This window comes from Sitophilus oryzae, unplaced genomic scaffold (assembly GCF_002938485.1).
Source record: "Sitophilus oryzae breed Bouriz unplaced genomic scaffold, Soryzae_2.0 scaffold_1498_pilon_pilon, whole genome shotgun sequence".
NCBI lineage: Eukaryota > Metazoa > Arthropoda > Insecta > Coleoptera > Curculionidae > Sitophilus > Sitophilus oryzae.
The window spans coordinates 2210601-2228053 of NW_022146167.1; the positions used below are offsets into that span (position 1 = coordinate 2210601).

General features: G+C 31.0%; 1 protein-coding gene across 3 annotated transcripts in view; it reads left to right on the top strand.

Annotated features, from left to right (window-relative positions):
• LOC115877731 (casein kinase I) overlaps positions 1–16930 on the top strand; it is a 41870-nt gene extending 24940 nt beyond the window's left edge. The window contains exons 4-7 of one of the 3 annotated variants that reach the window (XM_030894020.1): positions 160–352; positions 3720–3981; positions 8700–8750; positions 13713–16930. In XM_030894020.1, coding sequence (XP_030749880.1) covers positions 160–352; positions 3720–3981; positions 8700–8750; positions 13713–13723 — 517 coding nt within the window. In that variant the 3' untranslated portion in view covers positions 13724–16930. Of the gene's footprint in view, positions 1–159; positions 353–3719; positions 4109–8699; positions 8751–13712 lie in introns of all 3 variants that reach the window. The other 2 variants (XM_030894019.1, XM_030894021.1) reach the window with 2 other exon arrangements.
• Positions 16931–17453: the final 523 nt, after the last annotated feature.

A 17453-nucleotide genomic window follows, 5' to 3' on the forward strand; every position in this document is an offset into this window, starting at 1 on the left:
TAATACACTTAAAAGTAATCGCAAATCAATTTCTGCTGCACGTGATCAACTTGAGTGTCTTTTTAGGAGTATTACCTTATTTAGCCATATAGGAGTATCACTTATAATTAAGTCTGTTTACTATTGAAATTATTTTGCTGATGATTTGTTTTTTCTTAGATACGCTTCGATAAATGCCCATTTGGGCATCGAACAGTCCCGACGCGATGATATGGAATCTCTCGGTTACGTGTTGATGTACTTCAACAGAGGATGTTTGCCGTGGCAGGGGCTCAAAGCCGCCACCAAAAAACAAAAGTACGAAAAAATCAGCGAGAAGAAAATGTCCACGCCGGTCGAGGTTCTGTGCAAAGTAAGTTAAACGCTACTATTTAAAAAATGTCTATACCTATGTGGCGGATTCATCTCCCCCAAAAAAAGCCTATATGGTATTTCGCCACTGCAAGAAAATCTACAAAATAAAATAGTTATTTTTTGTAAACACTGCTGCCTTAATCCAACGGAGACTAATTATTGTTGACAGTTAGGTTTACTTTTTCCAGCGTCGGAAGCAAAAAATACAAATAATAAAGAAAAAAAACTATTTAAAATATTTAAATGCAACTATTCGAGAACACTTTAGTTTTTTTAAGGCAGATACATCTACAAAAATCGTTAACATTCTGTTAAAATGGCATTATATCAAGGTAAACTTCAAAATCTTTGAATAAGAAGACTAAGGAAGGAGCATATCAAAAATCTTAGGTACACCGCGATGGGCCTCAAATATGGCCGACTTAAATTCCGGTTTATCAGTGTCGTTCTAATTTTATTTAAAAAATGTAAAACTATGATGTAGGGTAGACGTGGGGTAGACTCAATAATTTGTTGTTTTATTTTACGTTGTGAATAAATGTTGGTAGTTACTAAAATTGTTATAAAAATATATAATTCTAATAAAAATTGATAAGTTATAATAAGTATTTATTAACACAAACATCCGATACGCTACTGAAGCAGGTAAGTCAAATTAACGTATCTAAATTCTTTGACAAGTAATAAGTAAAAGCTAAAATGCAAGAAAAATATATAATTTAGTTAATTTAAGTGAATTTCATAAATGATCGGTTTACTACACGTATGTATATTATATAGTCACTTACTAGCGAAAAGTTGTTCCATTATTTCACTCAATTTTTGCCGAGATCTACCGCACGCTACACAACCAACTATTTTAGAGTCTTTTTCGATAAATCGCGATAGTGTCACTGTTAATTTAAATTCTGCCACAATTTCCATCTAGATTTCCTACCTTTATACAACTATCAATAGTAGAATAAATAATAAATAACATAAAATCAGCTCCGTAAAGACTGACAAATCCACAAAATTTCAAATCAAATTCAAATGTGTCAAATGAATCGTCAAACAGAACTGTCAAGGATCCTCACCCTAGAGAGCTTTTATGGTGCCTTTTCCGCCCACCATGCATGAATACATGGATAGCATTATGCTCCTTCCTTAGTCTTCTTATTCAAAGTTCAAAATTAACAATTACTACCTGATAACAATTACCTAATAAGGTAAAATCAAAAAGCTTCAAACTCATAGATAAAAGAAAATAATCTTATATTAAGATAGATATGAAACTTAATAGTAAAATTTTGGGTCAAAGCGCCCCTCCGTGTTCTTAGTAGAGACTACGTTTAACCCAGCGCCTTCGCCTTTTCTGCTGTAAATATTTTTTTGTTTATATTTGATTTCAAAGGATTTAGTTTTAAAGTTACACTGATATATTCGTATATCAGAGTAACTTAAAAAAAAACATAAGAATATATATATTTTACAGTTTATTAAATATAAATTTTCACTACAAGGTAGAAAGTAAATCACAATATTTGATAAAACTTAAAGTACCATTTTTACAGTTAATAAATAATAAAACTATTTCGGACTATGATATTTAAAATTTAGATAGATAGAATATTAAAAAACATACCGGTATTTGCAGACGCAGGCCCAAATTCAATAAAAACCAAAATTTTTCCTGCTAAAATCGGGCTTTTTTCACAGAAAAGGTATTTTTTGATTTATCAACAATCATTGTCAAGTTGACAATATACAGGGTGTTTTCTAATTAGTCTAAAAAATTGTGGTGTGATTCCTCATGTGTTCTTAAAACAATTTTTATATAACCATTGGGTCTAAAGTACTTCCTTTCTGATCTTCAGGGTGTTAAAAATTAAAAAAAAATCGATATTTTGCTTAACATAAATGGTACACTACTGCTTTTTTAAAGAAAATATATTTTTTTCTTGACTGGCCATCTTTTTTCAACAAAATTGATCTTTTGAGTTTTTCTTGTTCATCAAACGGTTGCCGAGAAAAAAATAGATATACTTATTAAGAGCCCGCCTTAAGCCGTTTTCTAACGATTTTTTATTTTTCAGATTAATTAGGAAACACCCTGTATATGCATATCACAGGCAACCAAATAAACTAGTAACCTCTAAAAATTATTTTTCCTACCACTAGCGACATACCGTGTTTTTAGTGAGTACTAAATTATTTTATCAAAATTTCACCATATAAGTTTCCAGGCAATGTTCAAACTTTCTGTATGATTATTTTTAATTTTTACGTATGTTATGGTTATTTATGTTATGTTCTTTAAAATCAAAAAGTGATTGCTATACATTACTAACATCTACAGATGCATGATGCATTTATTTTTATTAGATTGTATTAAACAAGCCTCTTTTATTTTTATTTTAGAGGCTATTGCTTCTTTCATTATAATTTTGGCGTTGTTAAAATCTATTCTATGCCCTGTGTCCCATGAATGCTGGCAAGTTTTTTTTTTAACATTTTAGCTCAGGATCGATACATCGTTTTACATGAGTGACCTTCAACAAATTAGAGACAAGCTGCAATTTTGCATGGAGCTTCATTTTGTAGATCTTTAAACATCCTGAAACCCCAGCGATGAACCGTTGAGCCCGTCACCCCAAAACCACCCCTACAAGGGGTAAAAATGTTCCTTTTTTACCTTTTCTTTAATAACTCTAAAACTACGAATATTAGGGGAAAAAAGTCACGGGCAAAAAATTGAAGAGAAGAAAATTTCCTACCACATAGGTAAAGAACCATAATTTTTAGAATTTCAGTGGCGCAGGTTCGAATTCTTTAATTTAGGAGGATCGTTTTAATAATCCACCATTCTGTGTTTAACTTCAAATGAAAGCATTTTTTAAGATAAATCTCGAGACCAAAAAATTTATTAGGATACATGTTCCTATAAAAACGATCTTTTTAATAAAGGTAAGTTACCAGTGGCGGAGATAATTTTTTTAAATGTGCGTTTTTTACATTTTAAAAACATTGAATAAGAAAAATTGTAGTTTTACAAATAATTTCCCATGAAATAGGTATGTTGAAAAATTTACAAATTAAACAATTTTTTTACACTTATACTGTGATTATCAGGCGCTGCTGTAGCAAAAGTTCTATATTTGAAAGGATTAAAAAAATGCAAATTTGTTTATCAGTAAACCTAACTGCTGACGATTAGTCTCCGTTGGATTAACGCAGCAGTGATTAAAAAAATAACTATTTTATTTTGTAGATTTTCTTGTAGCCCATATGGATTTTTTGGAGACTACTATTTAACTCCTCCCCTTAATGCCCTTACTTTTAAGGTGCTTAATCTTAACCTAACCTATTTTTTTCCTATTTTTCAGGGCTTCCCAGCCGAGTTCTCCATGTACCTGAACTACTGCCGCGGGCTGCGGTTCGAGGAGGGTCCCGACTACATGTACCTGCGCCAGCTGTTCCGCATCCTGTTCCGCACGCTCAACCACCAGTACGACTACACGTTCGACTGGACGATGCTGAAGCAGAAGGCGGGCGCGGCCGGAGCGGGCGGCGCCGCCCCCGCCGGCCAGGGCCAGCCGCAGGCGCAGTCGTCACAGCTCAACGTGGCCGCCGCCGCCGCGCAGCCGGGTAAGAGAGCAGCGGCGCCAGCGCCGGCGGTGCGCCGCCCCGAAGTTACGCGCTGGGTCAATAAAATCGAGCTGTGGGAGAAGAAGCCGCCCCGTATAGTTAGAAATACTGATTGAGGTTAATATCGGTACGGAAATGTTTGGGGACACACACAAATGAAAGCGTCGGGGAAAAAAGCGCGAACGCGTTGTTGTTATTCTTGGGTCGCGTCTGCGCAGAACGTTTTGCTTGTCGGTTTTGCCTGTTGCGTCGCTTAAAACGGAAGACCGTGAGTATGGAGGGTAGAAGAGTATCATTGTATAGAGAAAAGGGTTTAATTGAGATGGCGCTGCTGTAGCAAAAGTTTTACACTTGAAATGGACCAGTTATACCAACTATAATACAAATATACAGGGTAATCCGAAATGTATTCCGAAAACTTCGGCAACATATTCTACAGATAAAAATAAGAAAAAAACTTTGTATAAACTTATGTCCTAAAATGCTTCGTTTTGGAGATACAAGGTGTAGAAGTTTCATTTATATTTCGATTTTTTCCAAATAATTTCTGAAGTAACGTCAATATTTGGATAAAAATTGGTATTTGGGAGTTTTTTGACATGAGAAATTTGATTTTGATGTCAATATGACTCTTATTTGTAGGAGGCGCCACCTACATATTTTTAACTGGTTTGAATAACTTTTCGTCCGTACCTGTATAAAACTCTCTTAAAAAAATGTCTTTTGTTAAAAATCGCTGGGGGCAACCGTTTTCAAGATATTTAGATTCTTAATAATCAATACATACCATCAATGACAAAAATTAAACATGTTCACTAGATATGTAGATATTTGAGTAAATTAATAATTTCCAAAACGTTCTGATACCAAGGTTCAACAGAAGCTATTTTAAAACCTCACTTTCATAATTTCTGAAAAATCAAAAGTTGATGGTGAAGGTTCTACCGAAACCATGTTATCATAAATTTCTTAAAAATTTTACCGTTTAGGAAATTAGCATGCATTGATTATTTCCGATTATTTCAAATCCAAACATCTCTATAATGGTTATTTGTTGTAATTTTTACCAAGATACCTCTGATGTAAAACTGACGAGAAAAACTATTTTTGTACTTAAATAAATTGAATATTAACTAGAGTTGAGCCTTGCCTTGCATGCCTTTTGTTTTTACTTATTTTTACCCACCAACTTAAAAACGATTTATTTTAGGTATAGGAACATGTATAATTATAAAGTAACGAATTGAAAAGCCTTTTCACTAGTAAAATAAAAAAGTAGGTTTCCATTTGGAAAAAAATGATTTATGATAATATTTTAATGACTCAATTCCATGACAGCTACGGCCCATATTATATGACATTTGAACAATTCAATTTTTGAAATAGATAGCCACATATCATCACTTTATGTCACAGTGGCTGTGGTAATCATTAAATTTGACGTTTAGGCTATAGAATTTTTTTGACAGGCAGTTTTATTCGTCCAAAAATTTTAAATATATTCTTTCTCAAAAACGGTTAATGTTAGGTATAGAGTGTTTGATATCATAATTTATAAAATTTTACAGATAATTCAAGTATGTAACAAAAATGGGGGTACCAATTTAATATTAGAAAGTTGCTGTCAACTTCCGGTGTTTCCGGAAGTACCGCCATACTGAAAATATTTTTAATCGATAGACATCGTTGTGAAACAATGACGTACAAAAAATCTCCTATCTAGATATTATAGTTCTCTGGAAACTTCTAACGTACGCTCAGCCTGGGACACCCTGTATATTCATGTTACATTTTGTAAATTTACTTATAAGTTTTCAGTGTAGGCAAAACTTAAATTTTGCCGTAAAACTGAATGATCCCCTCAGTTCTATCTCTAAACGGTCTTCCATTAAAATGCAATTTAAATAAAACAGTCCGTTTTTTCGTCTAAGCGCAAGGTTTGACTGACAGGAAAGACTGACACGTAAAACGTTATGTGTAGACGGAGCTTTACTTTTTTTAAAAAAGGGCGACGCGAATTTCGGTCGGTAATATAGATCGTAGAATTACTAAGAATGGCGCTTAAATAAATATATCTAAAAAACGGGTGATATTGCGGTTGGTTTGGCCTGGACAACACACTGTATAGAGTTTTTTTAGTCATTAGATTTATTATTAGGGTTTTAGTATCAAATTTGAATGAATGTTTTAAGTTCCTGAAATAATTCTAATTTTATGTTGAAAATTACATTTGCACAGGGAAAGATAATAAAAAAATTTCAGAGTCAATGCATTTTTTTCATAAGTTTGTGTAGTTTACCTTTCAGAAAATGTTTTAGGCTAGTTAAATTTTTAGATTGATTTACCAGATATTATACAGGGTGCTCAAAAATGGTTTAAAAAATATATGTATGTTCCTTCGTTAGTCTTTTTATTCGGTGGGCCTAATCATTTTTTTTTCTTTCAAATATTATGCATTTCATATGCATCTGTAGATGTTAATTGGCAATAACTACAATAATAACAACCAAATATTGTATTTATAGATACTTCAAAGCCTTTGAGTTCTCTTTGGGTATGCTTAGTAAATTTTTTTTTAAAATTACGATAAATATTCCTGAATTAATAGTTTTTTAAAATTTTCATTACTAATACTCTTTTTGTAACGTTAAAAATACAGTGTGATTTCATATTAATGTCCAAAATGTTCAGTACCGATATTAAATCTTTATGCACTGTAAATATTGAAACAATCAGTGATTCTCTATATTATCATATCACAATTAAATCCATGAGGCACTATCATGTATTGTCACTGTTCAAAAGCTATTAATGTTTTTATTTTTGTTTAGTTTGACTGTGGAACGCAAGGTAAAGTAACTAGCACATACTTAATTCAAATACTATACGTTTGAAAAAAAAACGGCCTCAAAAACGGCTGGGAAGGACAACCGATAATTTTGGCGAGGTCAAGCCCTAGACTTCATTTGCTTGGCTCATACTCTTCTTTATTTTTTAATGGCGCTTGCTGCCAATTGGCCTTAAGAAGGTTGTAATTTATTTTTAATCTTTCTATTTAGCGTTAATTATTGTCAATTTTTATTAAATGACATCTAGAGATTGACCTCTCCAAAAATAGAATCGATTGTCATTTCCATCAGCCTTCTTTGACGCCGTTTTTTTTTCGATCATACGGTCTTTCACAAACTTAAAGGCTTTGGTTTCGTCTTATTTTACAATGCTGGTTTATATTGTCCATAACAAAATAGGTCATTTAAGAAATTACATGATACTGCAATCTTCAATAATAATGCACTAGAACTTGAACAAACTTTTACTAGATTACATCACAACTAAAAGACTTTTTACTAGAGTTAGAATAAAAATTTTTTATAAAGATTTACTGCTTTGAAAATCTAGGGAAACAAATTTCTAATGGGATTTTTGCTTGAACAAATTATACTAATATCTGAAATTCGGCTTGAATGACCAAAATGTCTGGCGAGGGCTGTTGTTCTTGTCAGACATGACTGTAGTGAGTAAAACAATGATTTGTTGATTATACTAATTCTATTGGAAATCACACGATATAAATATAAAATGAAATAAATATCTCCAGGAACCATAATATATCTCTTAATTCTTCGTGATGAGACATATGGTTTCAATGATTTTATCTAATAGCCACATTACTAACATCTACAGATGTAAACCCTGTACATTTGTCTGTTTTGATTGAATTAAAGATAACTACAATTTATAGTTTTGCAAATATCGGTAATTTCGGTACATTTTACCATTTTTAATCAATTTTCCTTTTTCAACAAATTTTCAATCAATTTTGTGTCCTGTGTTCCATGAATGTTGGCAATCTGAAATTTAAAAAAAAATAACCTTTTTTGTTATAACTTTTTTTTAATTAAAGATAAAAGTGATTTTTCATATACAAAGTGTCTTCGAAATAACGTCCAACACTGATGTATGTATATCGGAAAAGAAATAAATTTTGGGCTTCTACTGAACTTTTTTTATAAAATAATCTCAAGTTAATAATGAAAATGAAATATTTTACGTGTATTTTTAGATAACACCCTGTACAATATATGGTTCAAGTTTTAGAGAGATTTTACGACCGTTTAAAGAGGACAAAATAAATGAAACCAAACGCGAACTAATTTCACATTTATCGATTTTTAGCCGAATTGAAACACTTTCCCAACTAATAAGGTTATCGATAGCAAGTTACTCTACCTTGCGGCGCATTTATGTTAGGGATGTCCATCCTAAACAAAAATATCGATAGATATCGTATCGATATTTTTTTATTTGCCGATATATCGACAAAAGTTTTAAGTAGATCTATACAATCATGGGCGTCAGAGGTGGCTTTGAAATGGGAATCGTTGTCATTTTTTTTTTGTAAAACTATATGGTGTTTAAGGTCATCGATTGTCATTTCAAAGCTAACTTTTTTTTTATCATACGGAAATTAAAATTTGACTTGTAGATTTACATCTAAAAAGTCGAATTTTAGAAATTTCCGTAAGCATTTTATTTAATATATTGTTACTTAAATACTGAATACGATATATCGGTCGATAAATTAAAAAATCGATACTAAAAATATCGATTTTTATGAATATCGATAATTTTAATATCGATATCTTTGGACATCCCTAAATGTGTGTGCGAAATTATTAAGGCCTTCACCACAACGCAGTTCCGTTTTGTTTTTTCAGTTCCGGTGAACAGAAAAGACGACGATAAATCCAAGCAGAATTCTGCTAAAGGTACCAAAAAACTACATACATCTAAAGCCTACACATTCATTATTAATACCTAAATTTAGTTCATTCTATTATATACTCTCATTCTATTTTAATTTCTTTTTTCAAAGATTCGTACGTTTGCAACCTTAAAAAGATAGTTTAGAAGAACCCAATGATGAAAGTCACAATAACACATATAACCGGTATACATACAAGACCAAATTACGTTGATTTAGCACATTATTACGCTGTACTTTCGGGTCGCTCTCAGGGGTCGGGTAAAACGGGTGTGTGGCCGAAGGAAATATATATTTTATTTCAGAAATCTGCCTAAGGCTTAGCCCGATCCTGTCGTGTTAAGCCACACCCAGAATTCCAAACACACGTGCTTTGGTTAAGGCTTGATTAAAGTTTGCAGAGCTTCAGCATTTGCCATAAAATAGCGAGCAATTTGTTACAAAACCATATAAATTTTGTATCACTGTAATCACAAAACTTCAATCTATTTCCGTATTGTAACGGAATTTTAAATTATGTCTTTATTTTTGAGAAAATTTAGTCCAAACGTAAGGATTTGTTGATGTTTGACCATCAAAATCTTCAAAATAAAGAAGTTGTCTAAAAATGTACTTTTTACTAAAAATGTACTACTTTATCTTTATGATGGATTTTGACGATTCAGTGGTAGTCAATCTAGATCTGATTTATTGATCATACTTATTTTGAACAGACTATTTTTAATTTTGATTATTATTTTTATTATCATCCAAAAGTTTAAAGTTTCGATTTCATCGTTCTAGTAGACAATTAGAGTGATTTAACAAAGATATATGGTACCCAATGGTCGACTTTCTAAAACGGTATTGCAACTACCTAAGAAAATATCCCAGCTAAAAATATCGCAACAAATTGGGACACTGTTACGGTCTAAATGTTTTGGTTTATTTTTGTTTGGAAGCATCAAAAGATATAGATAGATAGCTGGTTCTTAATATAAAGTCGACAAAGAAATATCATTCCAAGGTATTAGAACAGTAAAATTAGTTATTCTAATAAATTCATTTCTATTTATTTTTATTGTTTTGTAATAGCTAACTCCTTATAAGTTGAATCATTGATTTTAATTCAAAACAATATTTAAATCAGATTTCCAAATGACTAGGACTTATTTCCAATTAAAGTCCTATCCTAAAGAGCTAAATATTTATAACTCTGCGCGATACCGATAACAACATTAACAATTCTACGGCGCGTGTCATTTTTCCACACCGGTCACCAATATTCCGCAAAAAAAGTCGCTCGCTTCAGATTCAAAGCTTCACATCAAAAGGTTTTTTTTTTTCAATCGTCTCAAAAGTATTAATTTTTTATCATTTTGACGCCTAGGCATAAAAGTAAAGCACTGTTACGCCTAAGCACAAAAGTACAAAAATATATTATTAAACTGATATTAAGTGTCAAAATCAACGAGTGTACAAATTGTTTCTCGATTACTGTTTGTATTATTTGCAATGTTTAAAATCGATTAAAACATTATTTGTAATGTTTTAATAAAATAGTGTTTTATTCGGAGTAAAAATGTACTGTTTGTGCCTCCTTGTAACGTCGGAATAGATTTGCGATGGTCCTTCATGTACAGCATCGTCAAAAAAAGTATAATTTCTACTCTTATTAAAACAATACACTATTGTTCGGAAATTGTCTTAAGTCAAGAATGAAATTAGTATTATCTAATGTCAAAGTGTAAAGTACTTACTGCAAATCAAAATGTCGAAGAATAAGATAGAATAAGAATTTGGAAACATACCAACGTTTCAAAAAAAATTTAAAACAACATATTTTCTGACAACGATTATAGATTTTCGAGAATGAAGATATAGTCTCTATATCAGAAGAACCTAGTTCTGCACTAGTCTGTGAATGATATGTATTCGAACAGCGAATTTTTGTCACTTATACATAAATTTTAAAATAAATCCCTGCGTTTAGCGGTCTTATGGATTCACACGAAATTACTTCAAAAATCGGTTCAACATTTACATTGATGAGTAGATATTTTTATATAATTTTATAAAATTTACAATTATTTTTCGATTTATTATCTGTTATATCTGCTATAGAAATATTTTTTATAGTTTTCTAGGACAGTTTTTTATTACTTTTACAGTTATTTTTTGATTTATTATAAAGCTTCAATAAAATTAATTTTTTGATTTAAATCACATGATTAAAATTAAAAAAATCACTTGATTTAAATCATTTCATTTAAATCATACCAACCCTTTATGGCAATGACAGTTGTGTTTGTCATTTTAAAAGTAAATTATTTTCTCTCACATTTTGGATGTCGAAATATTCATTGACTCATTGGACAGAGTTTATAAAAATGCCGTTACATAAATTGACGCCAATTTGGTTCTGTATGTACTATACCGTTTGTATATGTATTTTGCTTCAAATATTGATACGAAAACAAGTTTAAAACCTATGCAAGTGTATATTGTTTCATTTGTGATATTCCAGCAAGATCTCCAGAATGATAACCAAAAAAAATCATCAAATCTTAAACAAACTCATTCAACTCAATCTATGTTTCCTGTTTTTTTTTCTTACCTTCTTTGAATAGGGAAAACTTAATATTAACTCCATAAACATATTAACCGATTAATCAAAATAAATCAGTCAATCGTCGCGTTTTTTGTTCAGTCCGAGTACCATCGTCCAGCGCTATCTAACCCTAGAACTCTAGATCATAAGTATTCATAGATACTGTTACGCCATTAGATTTTATAATTTTTTGTGTTCTTTACATCTCCAACATGTCGGTGACTTTACTTACTTTTAGAGAAAAATTATGAGCATAATTTCATTCTTTAATACAATATTTATTTTATTATAAATAATACAAAATAAATTAATACATAATTTTGAATAATTTTATAATAAATAAATTTAGGCATGAGATTAATGATCTTGAAAAAAGGTAGTAAAGCATAGTCGTGTTGGAAATGTATAGAGTTATACAATACTTATTGCGTAACAGTATCCAAGAAGTAACTATACAGTGACAGCCAAAAAGTTGAAAGCAAAACATGGGGTATTTTCTCAGCTTGTCCAAAAAGTATTCTGACATGTCTGTCAACTTTCATGGCAGCAATTTAAAAAAGTATTCTTTAAATAAGTAAAATGTATCAAAAAGAACGGTTATTCAGAATTTAATTTTACATCAATGTACAGGGTGGGTCAAATTCGAAGCTTTTAAATGGAAACACCCTTTTCTATAGGAGATAGGCGAAAACTAATATCGGTGTCTGGAGCTCAATTTTCATCAAAAACATGATGGTGAAAACCGCACATCAATATCTGTTACCGTTTCGGAGTTACGGGGTGTTTTTCAAAAATGTGCATTTTTAACAAATCGCTGTAACTTTTTTGATATTGAAAAGTTTGTATTTCTATGAAAACATTTCCAAAGCACCTTTGTACGTAGAATTTAATGGTTTAAGTATAATTAATAATTTAAGAGTTATCAACAGGAAAATTGATTTTTTATTTGGGACACCCTCTATATTTTTAATTATTTGAAAAGAATTTAAAATTACCTTTAAAAATATAGCACACTTGATATTTTGTTATAATCCCCTTCGAAATACAGGATTTTTAAAAGTTCGTCACTTTTAACTAGTAGGCTTTGGACCCCTTATTGATGATATGCCCTTAATGGAACTCGAAAACATATTTTTCCAGCAAGACGACGCACCGCCTCTGAACGCTGAAGTTATCAGCAAATTTTTGCAGCCAATTTCAAGAATAATTGGATAGCTAACCAAGATCCCAGCCGTTGGCCGTCGAGGCCGCCTGACTTAGTGCCCATGGATCTAATCCTATGGATATATTTGCGGAAGAATAAAGGTTTCTTATTTTTCCGTATAATTTAGACAAGACTTAAAAATACTTAGCAGTTATGAGAGGGTATCTTTCACCCCCACTGAGTTAATGAATTCCGCGAGAAATGTTCAAAAACTGCCCGGTCTGTCCATAATAAAAGACTGTCGATAAGTCAAACACCTGTAGCAAAATCTCATGTCTTGGTTTGCTATTTATTTTTATTGTTATTAGATAATACAGAGTTTAAATGTGTTGATGTTGGTTAAAATTGTTTTAAAATGTTATAAATTGTTATAGAATTCTGCATCTCTCATAGCAAATATTATTTTTGTTTTAATTGATTCTCACAGCTAGATTTTTTTTGCATTACAGCCGGTGCCGTTCAAAGACTACTTATTTAAAGCGGGCGAATTTTTATATACTCTATATCTCGAAGAGGAATCGAGCAAAATATCAAGTGTGTTATATTTTTGGAAAGGTAATTTTAAATTCTTTTCAATAAATTAAAGATATGCAGGGTGTCCCATATAAAAAATCAAATTTTCTATTGATAATTCTTAAATTATTAATTTTAAAAAAATTATACTTAAACCATTAAATTCTACGTAAAAAGGTGCTTTGGAAATGTTTTCATAAAAATACAAAATTTACCATAGCAAAACAGTTACAGCGATTTGTTAGGAATGCATATTTTTGAAAAACACCCCGTAACTCCGAAACGGTAATAGATATCGATATGCGGTGTTCACCATCATGTTTTTGACAAAAATTGAGCTCCAGACACCGATATTAGTTTTTGTCTGTCTCCTATAGAAAAGGGTGTTTCCATTTAAAAGCGTCGAATTTGACTCACCCTGTACACACAGTGACTTAAAAAAAATCAGTTTTTTAAAGTGAAAGTTCTTTACGTGCGCTGAGAGTAAAAATTCAAGGCCGTGGCCACACGAGCTAGCGAGATGAAAAGTGGCATGCTGAATATGATTCCATATATTTTTTCTTTGTAGAACTCATATTTCTCCCATTATTTGTTACGAACTTTTTAGCGGTCGCTTTATGTGACGTAGTTTTCTAACCAAACTTTTTTCTCTATTTCAGCGAACCGTTAGAGCAGCGACCAATCAGGAGAGCCCCTCCCATCACCACCACCAACCGACGCATCGACTGGGCGTAACGCCAACCATCCCATTGGTCAGCGGATCCTGCTTTTCTTGAAACTAACGTTCTGCTCGTTTTTTCAAATTTGATATAATTTTTTTCGTTTTCCCACTTTTTTTATCTCTCTTACCGCGTCGTCGCGTGACAATTTAATTTGTTCTCTCTCACACGCATTGCGACGCGCGTAGGTATAGATACGATGTTCCTTTCGCGAACGAATTTTTTTTTTTTTTCAAAAAAAGTTCGTCGAAATTTTCGAAAAAAAAATAACTCCCAAAGCGGATCCCGCCATGTTTATAATTTATATAAAAAAATAAAACATTTTATTGAAATTTAATATAACAATAAATAATCTTTAAAAAAATTATACAAATTTTTATTAGTAGGTACGAAATAAGTTCATACATGTTTACTTTCTTAGTCCATACGAGTCGTATGATCGAAAGAATTTATAGTTAAGTCAGTTACGGATCGAGGTTAAGGCTATCTGTCATTTTAATGATCTCTGAGACTCATGTCAAAAGAAAATGTCATAGGATTTCGTTACTAATCTGTGGTTATAAAAATCGATACCATATGAAAATGTTTTGATTGTAAATTCGTTTGTTTATGCGATATATTGTTGTATAGATTTTTATCACTGTAAGAATTAGAACACACATACAAAGTAAAGAAATATGGTGGAATTTGTCAATTTCACCTGAACCTGAATTTTTATTCAAAAAGTGTCACTAATAAGAGAAAAAAATAAAGTGCAATAACACATATTGCACGCCATTCAGACAACAAACAATATCTGTATCCTTAAAAAAAATAAAAAATAAATAAAAGTAAAAATGAATGAAAAGAGAGAAGTGAGCGTGTGAATGCAAGTCTGGCTGTTTAAATTTAACAAAAATAACTTTATGTATATTCGGCATAAGGTTGATTTTCTTAATCGATACACATCTCATTTAATTAATATTAGTAAGTCTTAATGATAATAACTACTGTGTGCGAATGCCAAAGGTCCAAAGTTGATTTTCCCTCGCGGAAAATAGTTTTGAGTCTTTATTTTTTAATATTATTGGACGACGAAATAAATGAGCCATCCCCAGCATGTCAGCTGTCATTTAAACTATTCTATTGTCACCCTAAATAAGAATGAAATAACCACTTGTAAATATGGTGTGTTTGAAATACTAGAACTAACAAAAAAATATTTGTGGGTGTTTTTTTGGGTGTGGAAGACGCTCTCGAAGTATACTAGCTGTCCCAAATTGTGTTTTTTAGCTAATTTACTCTGGTTGTGATCAAGTTAGTTATGGAGAACGCGATTTTTAAATCTATGTCAACAATGTTCTTTATTTCAACTTAAAAATAGTAGACAAAGACCTGTCACTGTCAAAATGTTATTTCTAACCCTCTTATAACGTAGTTTTTAGTCTGAAAAAGTTCTCGCAGTTTGGGACACACTGTATGCATTAAACTGTCTTAATAACCTTGTAAATATATTGTAGTACATTTGAACTACTCGTATTATTGAGACAGATAAACGTCAAAGTGCATATTAGTTCTTTTAATTTACTTTCAGAAAGCACTTTGAAATTTAAAAAAATAATATTATTCACAAGTACTGTGTATAAATCTGTGAAAGGTATCGTATTTGGCTACTCTGAGTATATAACTTCTTTATAGAGACACTCAATAAGTTGTGTTTTTTTATATTATTGTTGATTATTCTCAGGATAGTCAACTACTCTGAATATTTTGTTACTTTTTGGAAAAAATATTTTTTTGGTTTTTTTTGTACAATTTGGTACTATTAAAGTACTAGTGAAGGGAATAATGGTGAATATTAGAAGTTTTTATGTAGTATTTTTAAGCAATTTTCGGTAATAGAAAAGTATTTTTATGGATTTGAAGTTTTTTAAATTTGGAGGTTTGAACTACCTGCTATGATAAAATATTAAATAAAAACTTTTATTAATCAATCATAACTGTTTGTGTATTTATTATATTTTGGTATTCAGTTGGTTAAATAATAAATGTGAGGAAAATAGAGTACAAAAAGGTTTATGTCAAAAAAAATTAAAACAGTGCAAGAAAAACACGTTTTTCTCACTGAATTTTCGTTAAAACTGTTGGTCAACAGTAAAAACACAATTTATCAAACTTGTCTTGCTACGGACGAAGCAAAAATATGTTAATGTATACTGGGCGTTTAAAAATAAGTGTCCTTTTTTTGGTGTCCAGTCAAAACATCGCCAAATTCTGAATCAGTCATGAAACTTAGTTTTAAACGCCTCGATTTTTTTTCGTGTCAACCAAAGATTAGTCATCTGTGTCTATATACAGAAATATCCAAAATTTTCGTTATTTTTGAATGTTTTCGGGATATTTGTGTATAATACAGGGTAGCCTGCAAAAGAATACACTACACTGGTATCGAAGATATAATGCCCTAACATTTTTTAACATCGTTATTTTTCAATAATCTATGATGCACAAACTTGTGTTATGTGTTCTTTTTTGGGATATCCTGTATAAACGACCGATTGGTCTGACGAGAGAATATAGCTGTGATTGGTTTTTTCTGTGATCCTGTATAGGGAAAGCCGTTCATAAGTTTAGCGATTTTAGAAGAAAATTGAATTTACTGAAACTTAAAAATTAGGTCTTGTTTTCTTTTAAAATAGTTCTTTAAAAAACCGTAAATGTAGCACGTTTACAAAAGTCGATTTTTATTTGAATTTTGTCAAATAAAAAAGTACTGTATCTTTTTGGGTTTAAGTCGTTTAAAAAATCTAACTGTCCTGAAAGAAAAAGAAAAAAAACAGAAACAAAGTTGTCTGTTTTGATCTAGAAGCGACCAATGACTCTAAACAAGCGAAAAGTAACTATGTGTAAATTAATATTATTAATAATAATAATGTGTGTAAAAGTATAATAATACGCCAAGTTGTAAACTATTATAGGTTTCTTATATAATTGTTATTAGTTTCCGTATAATGATAATTTTTTTCTCATTTATTCTTAGTAATATGTCATAGTTTTTATTTCCTTTTCGGCGTGCGAGGCCGTCATTATTTTTTAAGTTTCATAATTATCGGTCGTTGCGACTGTGCAATGAAAATACTGTTACTTGAGGTAATGCGAAAATAAATTCTGGAAAAATCCGTTATTGTTTTTATTTTTTATACACTTTATAATCTTGTTCAATTTATACAGGATGTCCCAGAAATAAATGCAGATATTTTAACTGGTAGTATATTTCGGCCCCAGAAACACCTATTTGCGAAAAAAAATTGTTGAAAATTTTTCTTGCCATTTTTCGGGAAATTTTCAAAAAACTTTTTAATGCCACTTGTTTATTCACCTGGGATTCTCTAAAACCTTGCAGTGTTGCCACCACTTTTATTATCCATATTCGACGTATTTGTATTCGCTGTAATTTTAAATTTGTACATAAAAAATTACAATTATTCTAATCATATCAGTGTCTATTACTAACAATTCTAGAAACAAACCACGCATTAATTATTTTTACGCATACCACATTTTTATATTTATTTTTAACTACATATACTTAAAAAATAACTCTTTTAAAGTAGTTTCGATAAAAAAAACATTCTTTTAAATAATTCGTTTGTACTTATCTTTTCAATGAGAACCAAAGTGGGTTAAATTATTTTTATGATG